The 14,952-nt window shown below is 40.2% G+C and overlaps 1 protein-coding gene across 1 annotated transcript in view; it reads left to right on the top strand.

Moving 5' to 3' along the window:
* CCDC68 (coiled-coil domain containing 68) overlaps nt 1–14,465 on the top strand; it is an 80,917-nt gene extending 66,452 nt beyond the window's left edge. Inside the window, exons 9-11 of the mRNA XM_044657804.1 lie at nt 1,157–1,240; nt 7,438–7,514; nt 14,164–14,465. Coding sequence (XP_044513739.1) covers nt 1,157–1,240; nt 7,438–7,514; nt 14,164–14,221 — 219 coding nt within the window. The 3' untranslated portion in view covers nt 14,222–14,465. The remainder of the gene's footprint in view (nt 1–1,156; nt 1,241–7,437; nt 7,515–14,163) is intronic.
* The last annotated feature ends 487 nt before the right edge of the window (nt 14,466–14,952 follow it).

The raw sequence follows: 14,952 nt of genomic DNA on the forward strand, positions 1-14,952 counted from the left end.
TAGCTTCAAGATTCCCAGCCAGAGCAGGGACTGGTTTTCATTTCCTCCAAGCCTTGTGATTGCCTAGAAGATAGAGGTGGTGGACCCAGCTGCTTACCGGGTCATTCTGGCAGGCCCAGGAGGAGACCTGGTGTCAGCAGATAGTGACTGGGTCAAGCAGCCAAGAATGTGGCTCATGTGGGTCTTCAGGATTGACTGATTTGATTCGTTGATTGTGATCAGCCTCTTAGGGAGAACTGTTTTAGATTTAAAACTTTTAAAAATTCTTTAATATTTACCTCTTAAAGAGAAGAGGTGAAGGAGAGGTCTTAATTTTTTGCTCACATGGACTGCTTATATGGGAAATAACTGTGGCATTCTGTAATTGTCACATTCTGTAATTGGTGGAACAAAGTGATCAAAGGGCTGTAAAGCAGAAGCGTGAAATGTTAGATCTGAAAGGGATCTTAGAGATCATGTAGGCCCAAATCTCTCATTTTTCAGATAAGGAGACTGAGACCCAGAAAGAAGTGAGGTGACTTGTCAGAGGGTAACCCTATGCCTCATTCCTCTCAGTCCAGTATTCTTTAGCATTAGGCTATATTCATCATACATTTATTCAGCACCTACTATTTGCCAGGCAGTAGGATGGCAGTAATACAAAAATGAATGCTCCCTCAAGGAGTTTATATTCCATGGTTTCTTGGCAAATTGTCTATTCAGACAATGAACTCCCTTATCATGAAGTTAGTGTGACTAGGAAACTCTTAATAGACATGGTGTATGAGACATTGACCTTACAGGGCATACATTAGGCAATTTGATTTGTGGAATAATAACTTCAGTTACAGGAGATACTAAGATTCCAAATGCCTTCTCCAGAGAGCTGGGTTTAGTTTTTAAAAATGATGTGCAGAATCAATTCCACCAAATCAAACTTCATCCAACTTCAAATCTCCAAAAGACAAATCATCCAAGTATCCAGAAGCTATTTCCATTGTCTACTTAAAACAAAACAAAACAAAACACCTGTTGTGTTCTTTAATACTTTGGTTCTCCCTTATTAAGAAAACCATTTAGTCATAAAATACACATGACCTCTGAATTATGTAAGTAAGTATTCCCTGTGGTTTGCTAAGACTTAAAAAAGTTCTCATTTGTGTCTGCTAATTCTTAGATGGAAGGATTAAAAAATGACATACAAGAACAAGATAAAATGATTGAGGCTCTGAAGGAAAAGGTGAATGTTCTCGAAGCTCAGGTAAGGAAGAATTATCATACTTAGGCAAACATGTGCATAAACATCCATGGACTTTTTCACTGCATTAGAAATTTTACACATTTTTTATTTGGTGCCCAGGATTTTTAGATCATGAAAATTATGTTTTTTAATTTCTGTAGTAACCTTGATCCAAATTTCCTGGGATGTTTTATAGCCATGTATTTATGTGAACAGTAATTTTGTTAGAAACCAAAGGTGAGACTATTGGCTATTGGGCAGGGGCTGAAGGAGTCAATTAAGATCATGTAAAAGTCTTAGCTCCAGACTGGCAGATCTTCTTTCCTTAGCAAACACCCTGGTTACTTTGTTCTCTATTTCTACTTTTCTTTCTGTTTTCTCTCCTAAATGGAAAATAGTTCCTCTTTCACTTATTATAGGAAGGTTTTCTATAACTCCCTTGTCTTTTATTCTCTTAACACAAATATACTTTAGATTTCTTTTTTAAAACTTTATTGTATAATTTTTTCAATTAAAATAATTTATTTTCTTTCTCTCCCTAATTGTACAAAATTAAAGAAAAGTAAAACCCTCATTACAAATATGCAAATAAAATACAAATATTACAAATAATCAAGCAAAACAAATTCCCTCATTGACCATACCCAAAAATGTGTGTCTCCTTCTGCACCTTGAATCTATCACCTCTCTGTTAGGAGGTGGATATCATTCTTCAACAACAGGACTCTGGAATTACACTTGGTCCATTGCATTAGTCAAAAGGTTTTAATTATTTTGTTATTAGTAATACTCTGTTTTATGAAAGAATGTGTATATCATTTGATTTCCCTACCTTGCCAGCACCTTTTGGGATGGGCAATATGTGGTCCATCGAACATGTTAAGGGTGAGATCAGCCTCAGAGGGACAGAGTGACCATGAGTGAGCTCAGTAACTGATGCTTAGTTCACCATATAATCAGAGAAGAGAAGAGGAAGAGGGGTGATGTGACTTCTGTCTGGGATACAAGAACAGAGAACCCAACTTCTGTGCCTGTATTTTCTGTCATATTACTCTAGTTGGTTCAGCCAGCCCATGTTTCAGATAATTCAGCCAAAATTACTTTCTTCTTTGGAAATGCTTCTATATGCCTCCTCTGAGGCTTAGAGGAAAAAAATCACACCTTATGTATCCCAAGATCTTTGTCAGCTCTGATTGATGGTCATTCAGGAAGCATGACATAACCATTTTGAATTGATAAAGTCATGCCCTATTAGTAGCAGAAGAATATCACCCCATTTCTCAATCATGTGTCTCATCACTCACTCTTTCCACATAAATGTTCTCTAGCTGGAGCAGCTAGGAAGCACAGTGGATAGAGAGTCAGGAGGACCTAGATTCAAATCTGTCCTCAGATACTTTCTGAATGTGTGACCCAGGGCAAGTCACTTACCCCAGTTACCAAGCCCTTACCTCTTTTCTGTCTTAGAATTGATACTAAGATTGAAGATGTTAACTTGGAAATAACACGGAACTACTAAAGTAGTCAGAAAAACCAAGCCTTTAAATCAGGACAGAGGTAGATCCAGTAATCGGCCACTATCACAGAACCAAGCACCAAAAACTACAGCCAACACCCTGGGGCTCTGGGGACATATCCCTGGGAGAATGCACCACACTCGATGATTCTCCCAAGAGTGAGAGAACTTGAGGGTCTTTTATACCCTCTGGAGAACTTGGTACAACAAGCATGCATAGACAAGCTTCTAACAAGCTGCAAAGAGGCTGCAGCCAGCAGCTGGGGCATAAAGGGCATCAGGTAGCAGTCACTTACTATGTATACAAAAGGAAAAGGTCAAACCAAAAGCTAGGCTTCCTGAGAGAGGACCTTAATACAATGGGAGAAGCTACTAAGACAAATAAGGGCACTCAACCTTTGACTCTGCCTAACAGTCCCACCCAAACTGGGGTCACCAAACACTTCAAGGTCTATTGTTCAGTCCAAAACAGGTGTGCCTGGTACTTGAGTTCTCAAGGGGCAGGGGCAAACTTGAAACCTGGAGAAAGCTCAATTGACAAAGGTAAAGGGTTTTAACAATAAAAATGTTAATAAATGCTCTCTAGCTGACCTTTGAGGTTTTCTGGCACTACATGTCTTTCCCATTTTGTCCTTTCCCTTCTTCAAGTTTTGAGGTGCTCCTGTCTGCTCAGTGGGCTCCAGTGATACCCACCTGTCACTCCTAGGATCAAATGTAAACTCCTCCATTTGATATTTAAGCCCCCTCTTTTCCCAGTCCTTCTTGCCATTACAACATTGTTATTCCTTTTTCTCCTCCACACATTCTGAAATCCAGTTCTGCTTACCTACATTCCAGCCATTCATTCCCAAGCTCACCTTTAGGCTTTTGCACCCCAGACTAAAATGTTCTGTCTTTCTACTTTTAAATCTTAATTTCCTTGGCTTCCTTCGAGCCCTGAATCAGTCAGTCAGTGAAGATTCATTAAGCACTTACCAGGTGCCTTAGCCTTACTGAGTGTTGGGAGTAGTTTAAAAAGAAAAAAGAAAATAAAAATTCCTTGATCTCAAGGCACTCCCAGTCTTGAGGGATACAGCACGTATACGATGACATAAATAATAAACTATCAATAGGATAAATTGGAAATACTCAGCAGAGGGAAGGGACTAGAAGTAAGGGGCATCAGGTGTCAGCCTTGAAAAACACAGAATCACTAAGGTGGTTAAAAAGAACAAGTCTTTAATCAGGACAAGGGAGTCAGGCACACACACCACCAGCACTGCACCGAGCGAGGCTCAGAGACTCTGGGGGCAACGTCTCTGGGAAAATTCTGTGGGTGGCCTTTCCATTGAACTGGAGGACTTGGGGTCTCATCTACACTTGGGGGAATAAAGGAAAGACAACTTATTGGCTTCCACAGAGACCAGGGAAGGAGGATTTCAGCTGGGGGCTGAACTGCCTAGGAGAGGCCCAGGTATACTGACAGAAACTTCTGAGACAAAAACGTACTTAATGTTAGATTATGCCTACTCTTGCTGTCTAGGCTGAGATCACTGGCTATTTGAAGGCTTATTGTTCAGTCTAGGACAGTGAAGGCAAACCCTTTTAGAGAGACCAAGTGCCTAAACTGCAACCCTCATGCTGCATGTGAGCGGCGCCTCCCCTCCAACCCCAGACAGGAGGGAGGAAGTGCTCCCATTGGGCTGCTGGGCAGAGGGGCAGGTCATGTGATAAATGTCCTCTGGCATGTGGAGTGGGGGAGGGGAGCGGCCCCCTCTGACACACGTGCCATAGGTTCATCAATATGGATCTAGGACTACCCTACTAATCCCATTTATGGTGATTCAGGGTGCCTGAGAGTTCCATAAAACAAAGTTATCCTTAGTTTGATTTTGGCCTTTCCTTTTATCTCCAGTGCTTAGAACAATGTCTAACACTAATGAGAACTTAATAAATGCAACAGACTGTTGCCTGATTTACTGACTAGCTGACAGATTTGAGTTCATGCATGAACCATTTATTTATTATTTAAACCCTTACCTTCCATCTTAGAATCAATACTGTGTATTAATGCCAAGGCAGAAGAGTTTAAGGTAAGGTCTAGGTAATGGGGATTAAGTGACTTGCCCAGGGTCCCACAGGGCAGTGTCTGAGTGTCTGAGGCTATATTTGAACCCAGGATCTCATCTCTAGGCTTGGCACTTTATCCATTGAGCCATCTAACTGCCCTCTGCCCTCGTTATTTATTGTTTTTGTTAAATGAATGAATAAAGATAGACACAATAAGACAGGAACTCCAATTCTGTGGAAATAGAATTTTCATTATTCTGACTATTAGAATAAAGTATCCATTAAGGAATGTACTTTGTTTTCAGTGACTGTGAAGGACTGGGTTTTTGTTTTTTTTTTTTTGAAGATTAAAAAAAAAACTACAACAACAACAATGTATCCCTAGGAAAATATTTATTTTACAGGACTGACTCAAAGACATTTTGTAGGGAAATGAGAATGTATGAAATTGATAGGGTACCTCATTCTCTTTTTGTTTCCACATCTTTGTTCTGGGGATATTTTTTTCCATTGTGGAAACTGAATATTATAAAAAAAACCTATCACATGAGCTAAGTTCTCCACATTTTTTGATTAAAGTGGGAAAATTTCTTTTTCAGTAACTACAATATAGAAATTGTATGTTTCACAGTCTAGACTTTGAACTGGACAGACCATATCAAACAACTTCTCTGGCAGGCTTGGGAAGTTTTCTTGAACTATAAGAACAGAATGTACAGATGTACCAGGTTTCACAAGAACTTGATGGCCACTCTATAGCTTAGAATCCCATTAAGCAGTACAGTGGTCTCAAGAGGACCAGAATATTAGTTATCCTGGATGAAGAGCTTCTTGTAGTGGAGGTCAAGATTTTGAGAGTTGTAGAAAGCACACCCTCTTTCTTGACTAAAAAGATAATCAAACTAGAAAAAAAAGATCTACTAGGTAGAGACAGGAAAATGCTTCTTGCTCTGTGGAAGATTCCAACAGCACTTAGGTTTTTGTTGATGTGATTATCACAGTTAATACATATTAGCTTTTTCTTCCTTTTCTGATTCCAGGTAGTTCAAAAAATTCGGGTGGAAAATATCTTTCAGTTTTGTAAGGCTCTTTGTCTGTATAAAACATGACCCCCCTTTTTTTCCACATAGGGAATGAAATTTACTGTTTCAACATTGTACAATTTTGTCTTACTCAGTTTTTTCTTAAATCTCTTTTATCTGTCACCAGAACATGATTTCAGCCTAACTCTGTTGAGATTCTTAGTTCTTCTCCTCTAAATTTTTAGATTCTTTTCATCTTCATTTGAAGCTTTTGGCCAATATACAAAAGTTCAGGCACTCGTCACTGATAACTTGTACACCTTTAAGTATTTTTAAACATTCCTTTCCAACTTCACTTGTTTATATTTTGCAAAGCATTCTGCATCACTGTACAGCCATCATCCTCTTTCAGATGTAGGATGCCATGCTTCAGTAATAAGGACAACTATAAAAATATTTTAAAGAAGGAACTGACTGTAGATTGCACTGAGACAGAGCCCCAGCTGGCAAATGTAGCCATTGGCTCAGATAATCTCTTTTTGACAAAAAAACAATTAATGCAGAAGAACTTATATAAGTGTCTCATTTAGTAGAAACATCCTAAAAGTGTGTAAGTAAAACATTATAGCGCTTATGGAAATGGTGTAAAGCATATGGGGAGATGAAAGAACAGCAAAGTAAAGCCTTTTTTCTTGGCAAGTAGAATGCTTTCCTACCCCTTAACATCTATTTATATGAGTTATAGAAAGAACTGGAAGTGATCATTCAGAAAGTGAATTTTAGTCACTTCTAATTACAAATGTCTCAGAATATTCTTATAGCACAGGAAGGGGTGTAATGGACAAACAGAGGGCCTCAAACCCAGGAAGACCTGGGCATAAGTCTGGTAACCAACTGGGTGATCTGCAAGTCTCTTAGAGATCTGGGCAACTCTTTAAGTCTATAAGTTGCAGAGTGACCAGCCTGCCTTGGTAGAGGGAGATTTCTTTCCTAGAAGTTCCTACACCAATAAAATTACAGGTTCAGTCTTTGTATAACATTTTTCTTCATTGACGAATAAGTATAAACTGACTTGTACCGACTCACATAGATGATACAAAGCATAAGTAGAATTTGAACCCATATCTTACCACTAAAGACAGCTTGATTAATCACTACATACACATACCACGTCATTCACAGGCATGCTTATTCAATTTTCATCCACATTTTAAGGATGAGGAGATGGAGGCTTGACTAGGCATGCACCGGCATGGAACAAATCTGGTACCTGGGCTTATGGGGCTAAGAGTATAAAATAATCAGGATCCTTACTCTCTGGAATGCCTTAAAAAGCTTCCAAATTCTCTATGTGAAAGATATTTCTTAAGATTGATATTTTCCACAATTGCATTTCAGACCCTGACGCAGAATTTTGCCCAAGCCTGTGTTGGGTCAGGTGTTCCCCCAGGGTCTTAGCAAGCTTTTCAGGATGTCATGGAAGGAACAGGGCCATTAATGTTCTAGGAGCAGCGATCTAGAGGGATGTAGGCTTTGGGGGTGAAATCCCTGGACTGGGCTGCATGTGCAAAAGGGTTATTCTGGGCCAGAGGTTCTGTGCAATCTTGAAAAAATTTTCTTTTCAATTTTAGAATAAAGACCTAAAAAACAAGATTAAATGTTGGTCAGAATGTTCCAAGACGAAGATCTCTAAGGGAGTCTGCACAAGGTAGGGATTTCCTTCTCTTCTTGTCCTCCCCAACCTCGAGTAGAATGTAATTAGATATATGAGAATTTACCAATGCTTGTACTGATAGAGGTCAGTTAGATGGCTTAGTGGACTGAGAGTCAGGCCTAGAGGCAGGAGATCCTGGGTTCAAATCTGGCCTCAGACACTTCCCAGCTGTGTGACCTTGGGCAAGTCACTTAACTCCCATTGCCTAGCCCTTACCACTCTTCTGCCTTGGAACCAACACCCAATATTGATTCTAAGATGGAAGGTAAGGGTTTAAAAAAAGTAAAAACTTATATTGATAGGATATAGATAACATTGAATGTCTTTTAAATAACTTAAGTTTGAACCAGAAACAGTATGATATAGTGGGTGAAAAGATAGCTTTGGAGCCAGGAAAACTGGGTTTAGTACTGACATGATGCTGGCTGTGTGCTCCTGTTATTCAACGTTATTCAACCTCTCACTGCCCTAGTATGTTGTTGTTATTCAGGCATTTCAGTCATATCCAACTCTTGGTGACCCCATTTGGAGTTTTCTTGGCCAAGATACTGGTTTGCCATGTCTTTCTCCAGTTCCTTTTACAGATGAGGAAACTGAGGCAAATAAAGTTAAGTGCTTGCCCAGGGTCACACAGCTAGGAAGTATCTGAGGCCAGATTTCAACCTAGGAAGAGGAGTCTTCCCAATTTCAGATCCAGGGTTCTATCCACTGTGCCACCTGCCTGCTCCCCAATGGAGGAATTCTTAACCTGGGTTAAGTCCAAGAACTTTTTATATATTATTATTATTATATTATAATGTATAATATATCTATAAATACATATTTCAATTTAATGAATTTTCTTTGTATTTCTATATATTTTATTTTATACATTTAAAAGCATTATTCTGAGCAGAGTTCCATAGTCATCACCAAATTCCAGAGGGGTCCAGGATATAAAAAAGACTAAGACTCCCTCTTCCCCTTTCTCTAAGACTCTTATGTTTTAGAGCAGTGTTGGGCAAACTTTTTAAAGAGGGGGCCAAAGGAAAGGAAATGCTCATCTGTCAGTCTGTTTCTAAGGCAACTCTTTCGAAGTTTCATTGTATTGTATCGACACATTGTATTCATCAGATTAGGAATAATGTCTCAGGGCCCGATAAAACACTTCAGGGGGCTGCATCTGGCCCACTGGCCATAGTTTGCCCATCACTGTTTTAGGGGAATTACTGACATGTCTTGGTAGAGAAAGTACATCACCAGGAGCTGCCAATACCAGTAAAACTGCAGCTCTAGCCTCTGTCCCCAGCTCCACACTAGAGTGACCATGTCCCAGAGGACTGGATTAGTTTTAGTCATTTTCAAAGATTTAAGGCATAAAAAGGTTTCTTTCTAATCTTTGTTAATGATGGAGGCACCTACAGTATCTCCAGTGACATAGTATTTTTTAAAAAGTGCTTAGCACAGTGTTTGGCACATAACCTATTCCCTCCCTCCCTTCTTTCTCTACTCCGATAAAATTACAGGACCTTGACATGTAAAAGAAATAAGAAGTTTATTTTTACTTAGTATTATGGAAAGAAGAAGTAGAAAAGGGTTGTTGATGGAAAGAAACAGAGCAAAATGGATCTAAATTTACTGGTCATTTACTAGCTACAATCAGAGAAGTTCTAGCTCTAGACAGATGCTCTGAATATATATATATATATATGTATATGCATGTGTATATGTATATATTTTTAAAAATCCTTACTTTCTGTCTTAGAATAAGTTCTGAGTATCAGTTCCAAGGCAGAAGACCAGTAAGGCCTAAGCTCTTGAGTTCAAGTGACTTTCTGAGGGTCACACAGACCCTGAAGCCATATTTGAATCCAGGACCTCCCATCTCTAAGCCTAACTCTCAATCCACTGAGCCCCTGAATAAATATTTTTTAATCTTTTACATTTGTCATCACTCTCAGATTTAACTGACTTGAATTTTGCTTACTTGCTTAGAACCTAATCAAAAATTTTATTTAAATACTTAAACTTTAAGAGAAATGCTTGACAAGCATCCTGTAAATGCATTTTTTTAAAAAAAATGAACAAAAGTGGAATATTCTCCCTAGGAGATGCATAGCCTTGACATAATACTTGTAAATGTACCATTCTGCTACCCAAACTACTTTTACCTTCCTCCTGCCCTCTTTCCATCACTATTATCATCATTTTATAGTCACTATTAGTAACTTAAAACTTTAGTCATATGAATTTTTTCTCTTCCTCAAATGTATCTATCATTTTATAATTTCTCTAACATCCATTCTTCCTTTACATTCCATGGTGACCTCTCCTACCCTCAAACTTAGATCAAAGCAAGGATCCTAAATCTTTACTGACTTCCAGTATCTCCCTACCTTGCTCCAAGCACATTCTGCACTTCCCACATAATGCTAGTATAGTAATCCTTTTAAAGTAGCACTTCTGTCCTATTACTCTCTTACTTGAAATTGGGATTCTTCATCCATGGGGATGGAAGTCCAACCTCAGTAACGTGAGATTCGAAGCCATCTGTAAGCAAGACCAACCAGCCTTTTCAGAGTTGTCTTTAATCTTCCTCCCCTTTGGCCTCATCACACACAATTTCTTTTTAACCAGACGGAGCCTGTCAGTATCTCCCGATATGACCCTTCCATGCCATGGTTGACAATATTCTTTTATACTTCCTCTTATCTCTCCAACCTTTTTGCCTTTTTTGCAGACCACTCATCCTTCGAGGCTCTGCTGAAGCCCAACTTTCCCTGAGAATGCTTTCCTGACTTCTTTAGCCCTTCGTGATCACTTCTTCTTCTGAATTCCCCTTGGACTCAGCATTTAATCACAAACCACCTTTTGTAATTATGTAATATTTCATGAGTCTATGCCTTATCTGACTTAATTAAATCGTAGGAGAGGAGAGATATCATTTTTTCCTGTTTCCTTTAATCCATCACAATATCTGACATAGTGCTTTGCATATAGTACACTCTCAAAAAATTTCATTGTGATATGAATGGATGGAGGAGTGAATGCTCACATCCAGAATTAGACTTTGATGCAGATGATAAGAATAAGTGACAACCTGCATGGTTTAAAAATTGGCAAATGGCGAACACTTCCAGGCCTAAGTTTCTGTGATATTCCACAGGATTGCTTCCATAAAGAAAAAACAAACAAACAAAATAAAACTATAGTCCATAATTACATATATCATTACAGATGTAATTAATACCAGCTCTTGGATTTCCCAAGCTACTCCCTTTAGGGCAGATTCTGATTGATTTTCTAAACCTCCATGGGCATAGTGCTAGGAGTTAGAGAATCCAGCCCACCGTGAGTAGTGTCAGTCTGGGAGCTCGGACAGTTTCCTCTCATGCTTTAAAATGATTACTGTAGTCCAGTGGTTCCCAAACATTTTTGGCCTACCACCCCCTTTCCAGAAAAAATATTACTTAGCCCCCTGGAAATTAATTTTTTTAAAATTTAATAGCAATTAATAGGAAAGATAAATGTACCTGTGGCCATCACCGCTTCCCTGGATCGCTACAGCACCCACCAGGGGGCGGTGGCGCCCACTTTGGAAATCACTGCTGTAGAACATCTTTCTTTATGATATATGGAATTAGGGACTAAATGGGAAAAAAGGTTCATGATCCAAGTCATAAAGTCTGGGGGCCCAGATGTCACCTCTCAGCTGCTTGCCCTACAATGCCTACTAGAACAAGGAAGTCCCATTTGGGAAGTGGCCAGGAAAGGGGTAAAAATGAACATAGTTCAGAAAGTGTAGACTCCCGGCCTCCTCGGTGTGGATGGCGGCTGTGGGTCTGTGTGGGAAGCCGTTCAATGTATTAAAGCCTTGGGAGAAATAGGATCAAATTTAGGGCCTGTTATCTGGATTCCCTACGTGACCAATCCAGACTGAGGCAGTCTTTGTGTTTGGTCCTGGTCACCTGAGCCCCAAAAAAGCTCTGGTACCAGCAGGTAGGTTAATCCAAAATCAACTTGATCCCTCCAAGAGGCTATTAGGAGTCATTTAGAGAAACAGAGTCTGTAACAGATATTTTATCTGGATCCCATTACAAAATCATCGGCAAGTAAAACTGTGTGTATGATTTTCTGCACTGCATGTCAGGACAGACAGAATGGGCCATCTAAGATAAAAATCTGAGGCTCCTCTTTTGACTCAGTCTTTGATCCCCACCTTTTTAACAATTCTTATTGGAGAGCTTTGAAGTGGCAGACCAGCTTCTACTGAGTTGATGACTTCCTTCCTTGATAATTGAGAAGCCTAAATCCTAACAAATGCTGCTTAGATAAAATCACATATTCAGATTAAAACCAGAGTCTTTAGTCTGAATGCAGATTTCAATTGATGAGCATCTCCATGGGATATTTCCTCTCCTGGAATTATCCCCTGCTGAATTGGGGTTTGGAATTTGACCATTTGTCTTTGCATCTGTATTCTTTAGACTTCAATGGATTATGCGTGATTTATTGCCCCTTACCAACTGTGACTCTTTTTTGTTCTTTGCTTGAAATCAGTATATAATAAACTTCCATGCCTGCAGAATTTGGAACAGCATGGGCTAACCACTAGTCTGGTTGTTCTCATTTTTCTTTTTCCTGTCTTATCAATCCGATGCCGTAAACACCACTCAGAACCCTCAATTTTGCATGTAGAGGCTGGCTCTCTATAGTTCTGTTTATACAGCTCTCCCAAAGAGCCAGTGAGGCAGAGATGCAGAGTGAGAAGTGCCCTTCCCCAACAGCATACGGCTAGTGTTGGAGATGGAGCACCAACCAGGGATTCGACATCATATGTATTGAGCCCCCTCCATGTCTGGGTGTAGGTGTTTGTCCTTCTGAGTGAGGGGCTTCTTGTTTGAAGTGTACTGGAGAGAGAGGTGGGCTCGGGGGGCCCAGTGACAGTCTGGGCTGCTCGACCTTCTGTCTGCGTGGCCTTGGGCAAACCTCTTCACTTCTTGGGGCCTTGGTTTCCTCATTTGTAAAAAGAAAGGTTAGAGGAGACAACCTCTAAGCTTCATCTTATGATGATACATGCTAGGAGTCATGTTGTTCAAACGGCTCCTGGGTAGGTGGACTGTAGCGGGAGATGCAAGAGAGTGGAAAAGATTCTTCCCATCACTCCCCAGGGGAGAAGCGAGCCGACCTTTCCCAGGAGGGTGGTGTCTGAGCTAGGGGTCAGTCCATCAAGCAGGAAACATTTACTAAGGGCCTACTATGTGGGATACCCATAGTAAATAATTGGTTATTGATTTGTAATTAATTACTGATAATTAATTGGTTCTTGGTAATTAATTATTGGTAATTAAAAAAAGGCAAAAGATCATCTCTGCCCACAAAGAGCTTACTGTCTAAAAGGAGATGCAGCATGCAAACAAATCTATAGAGACAAGCCAGCTAGAGGGAGGAAGGCCCTAGAATGAAGAGGGATGGAGAAGGCTTCCAGGAAAAGGAAGCCAGGAGGCAGAGGTAAGGAAGGGGAGCGTTCCGGGCCTGGGGAAGTTCCCCGGGCCAAGACATGGCGTGTCTTGTTGGAGAGTTGCCAGGAGGCCGGTGCCGCCTCACACATGGTGTTGGGCTGTAAGAAGCCTGGGAAGCCAGGAGGGAACTAGGCTGAGGAGGGCTTTGAATACCCAACAGAGCACTGAATATTAGCTGCCGGAGGCCGTGGGGAGCCGTTGGACTTTATTGAGCCGGCCAGTGAGTGTGGATCAGGCTGGGGGCTGTAGAGTAGCTCCTGGCAGGGAGCAGGTTGAGGAGCCTCATGGTCAGGAGGTTTGAAAGAGAGTCAGCTCGGATCCCAGCTGTCTCCTCACTAGTCACAGAGCCTCAGGCGGGTCACCTAAGCATAGTAGCTGGCTTGATGAGTTGCTTTACCCAAGTTATCACAATCATCCTGGGAGGTCAGTGCTCTTCATTATCCTCACTTTATAGAGTTGGAAGCTGAGGATTGAAAAAAATCCACCAGCAGGATTTTTAAACAGGTTTCCTGACATCAGGGCCTCTACTTAATTCACCGTGGGATTCTGCCTCTTAACTGGTCTAGGCCACAGTTTCCTTGTAAATGATTAATTCAGTAATCTCTAAGGCCCCCCTTTGAAGTGTGATGATTCTGATTGTGTTTTAAAACCTTAAAAATGTTGATTATGTTTGAAAAAAAATTATAGCATTCATGTTTTGGAGCATGATCTCTTGTTTTCTTTTTTCTTTATTTTTAGAATTTGGGAGATTTTCTTTCTTTCTTTTTAGAATTTGTGAGATTTTATTTATTTAATTAATTAAGAATATTTTTACATGGTTACATGATTCATGTTCTTTCTCTTCCCTTCTCCTACCCTCTCCCATAGCCAACATGCAATTCCACTGGGTTTTACATGGGTCATTGATGATCTCTTATTTTTGAAAAAATGTAAGGTGGGCAGCCAGGCCATTAAATGATAGGATGGGCCAGCGGGCTAGGAGCTGGCCAGGCTCTCCTGAAGACTCGGTCCCAGCCGGTCGATGGACCGTGAGGCCTCTGGAGGAAAGCAGAATAAGCCTTGTAAATCAGTAGTGACCTTAAAGTTTTATCTTAGACTGCTTGCTAACTGTCTTCATTAATCTTATGTGATCTTTCCTGCAGTGAACTCATGGCTGAAGACAACTCTCCCTATCTGATGCTAATTAAACTCCGGAAATAAACCTTCCACGTGGATTGGATTATGGTTGCTGCAGACCCTGAAAGACTCCTTATTATGATGGCCTCTGTTTCTGCACAAGCTCTCCTGTTTCATATATTTTAAAAACACAGTCTAAATGAGAATGTTAATTTGCTGCTGTCTCTGATCTTCCAAAAGTTACCCAGAGGTGGCTTCTGTAAGGAAGTTTTCCCCAGCTCGATGGGAAGAGGATGCTTAGAGCAGTCAGACAAGCATTTGGGGGGAAGAGAGCTCCTTCCTCAGGGCTGAGATTTTGCCATGCTGAATTAATGGGGAAACTTGCTTCTTCCCCATGGAAAACATCCCATTCATTCTCTTTCAAACTTGTTTGGTGTACTGGATGTAAAATAGAACCTTGTGTATTATAATTGCAAATTTCTGCCATGTGTTTTCATTTGATATGGGAAATGATCCCCTTAGGATGGAGAAAGGAAATTTGGTTGGCTAGATGCCCCCAATAAGCGACACTCTGGGATTGACTTATTTATGATGAGGAACAGGAAGAGTTGGAGGCCACCAAAAGACCACTCAATAAATTTCTTCATTTCCTGGAATCAGGATTACAACTTGATGGAATGGATGTCATGTAATCCATACAAATGGATTGATGTTCCTTTTAAGGATGATATCAAGTGAAAAAAGAGAAACCATGTATTTAACTCTTAAGATTTAAAAAAAATTCTTTAAAAATTCAAATGTGTCTAGCAGGAAGT

This window comes from Gracilinanus agilis, chromosome 1 (genome assembly GCF_016433145.1).
Source record: "Gracilinanus agilis isolate LMUSP501 chromosome 1, AgileGrace, whole genome shotgun sequence".
Lineage (NCBI taxonomy): Eukaryota > Metazoa > Chordata > Mammalia > Didelphimorphia > Didelphidae > Gracilinanus > Gracilinanus agilis.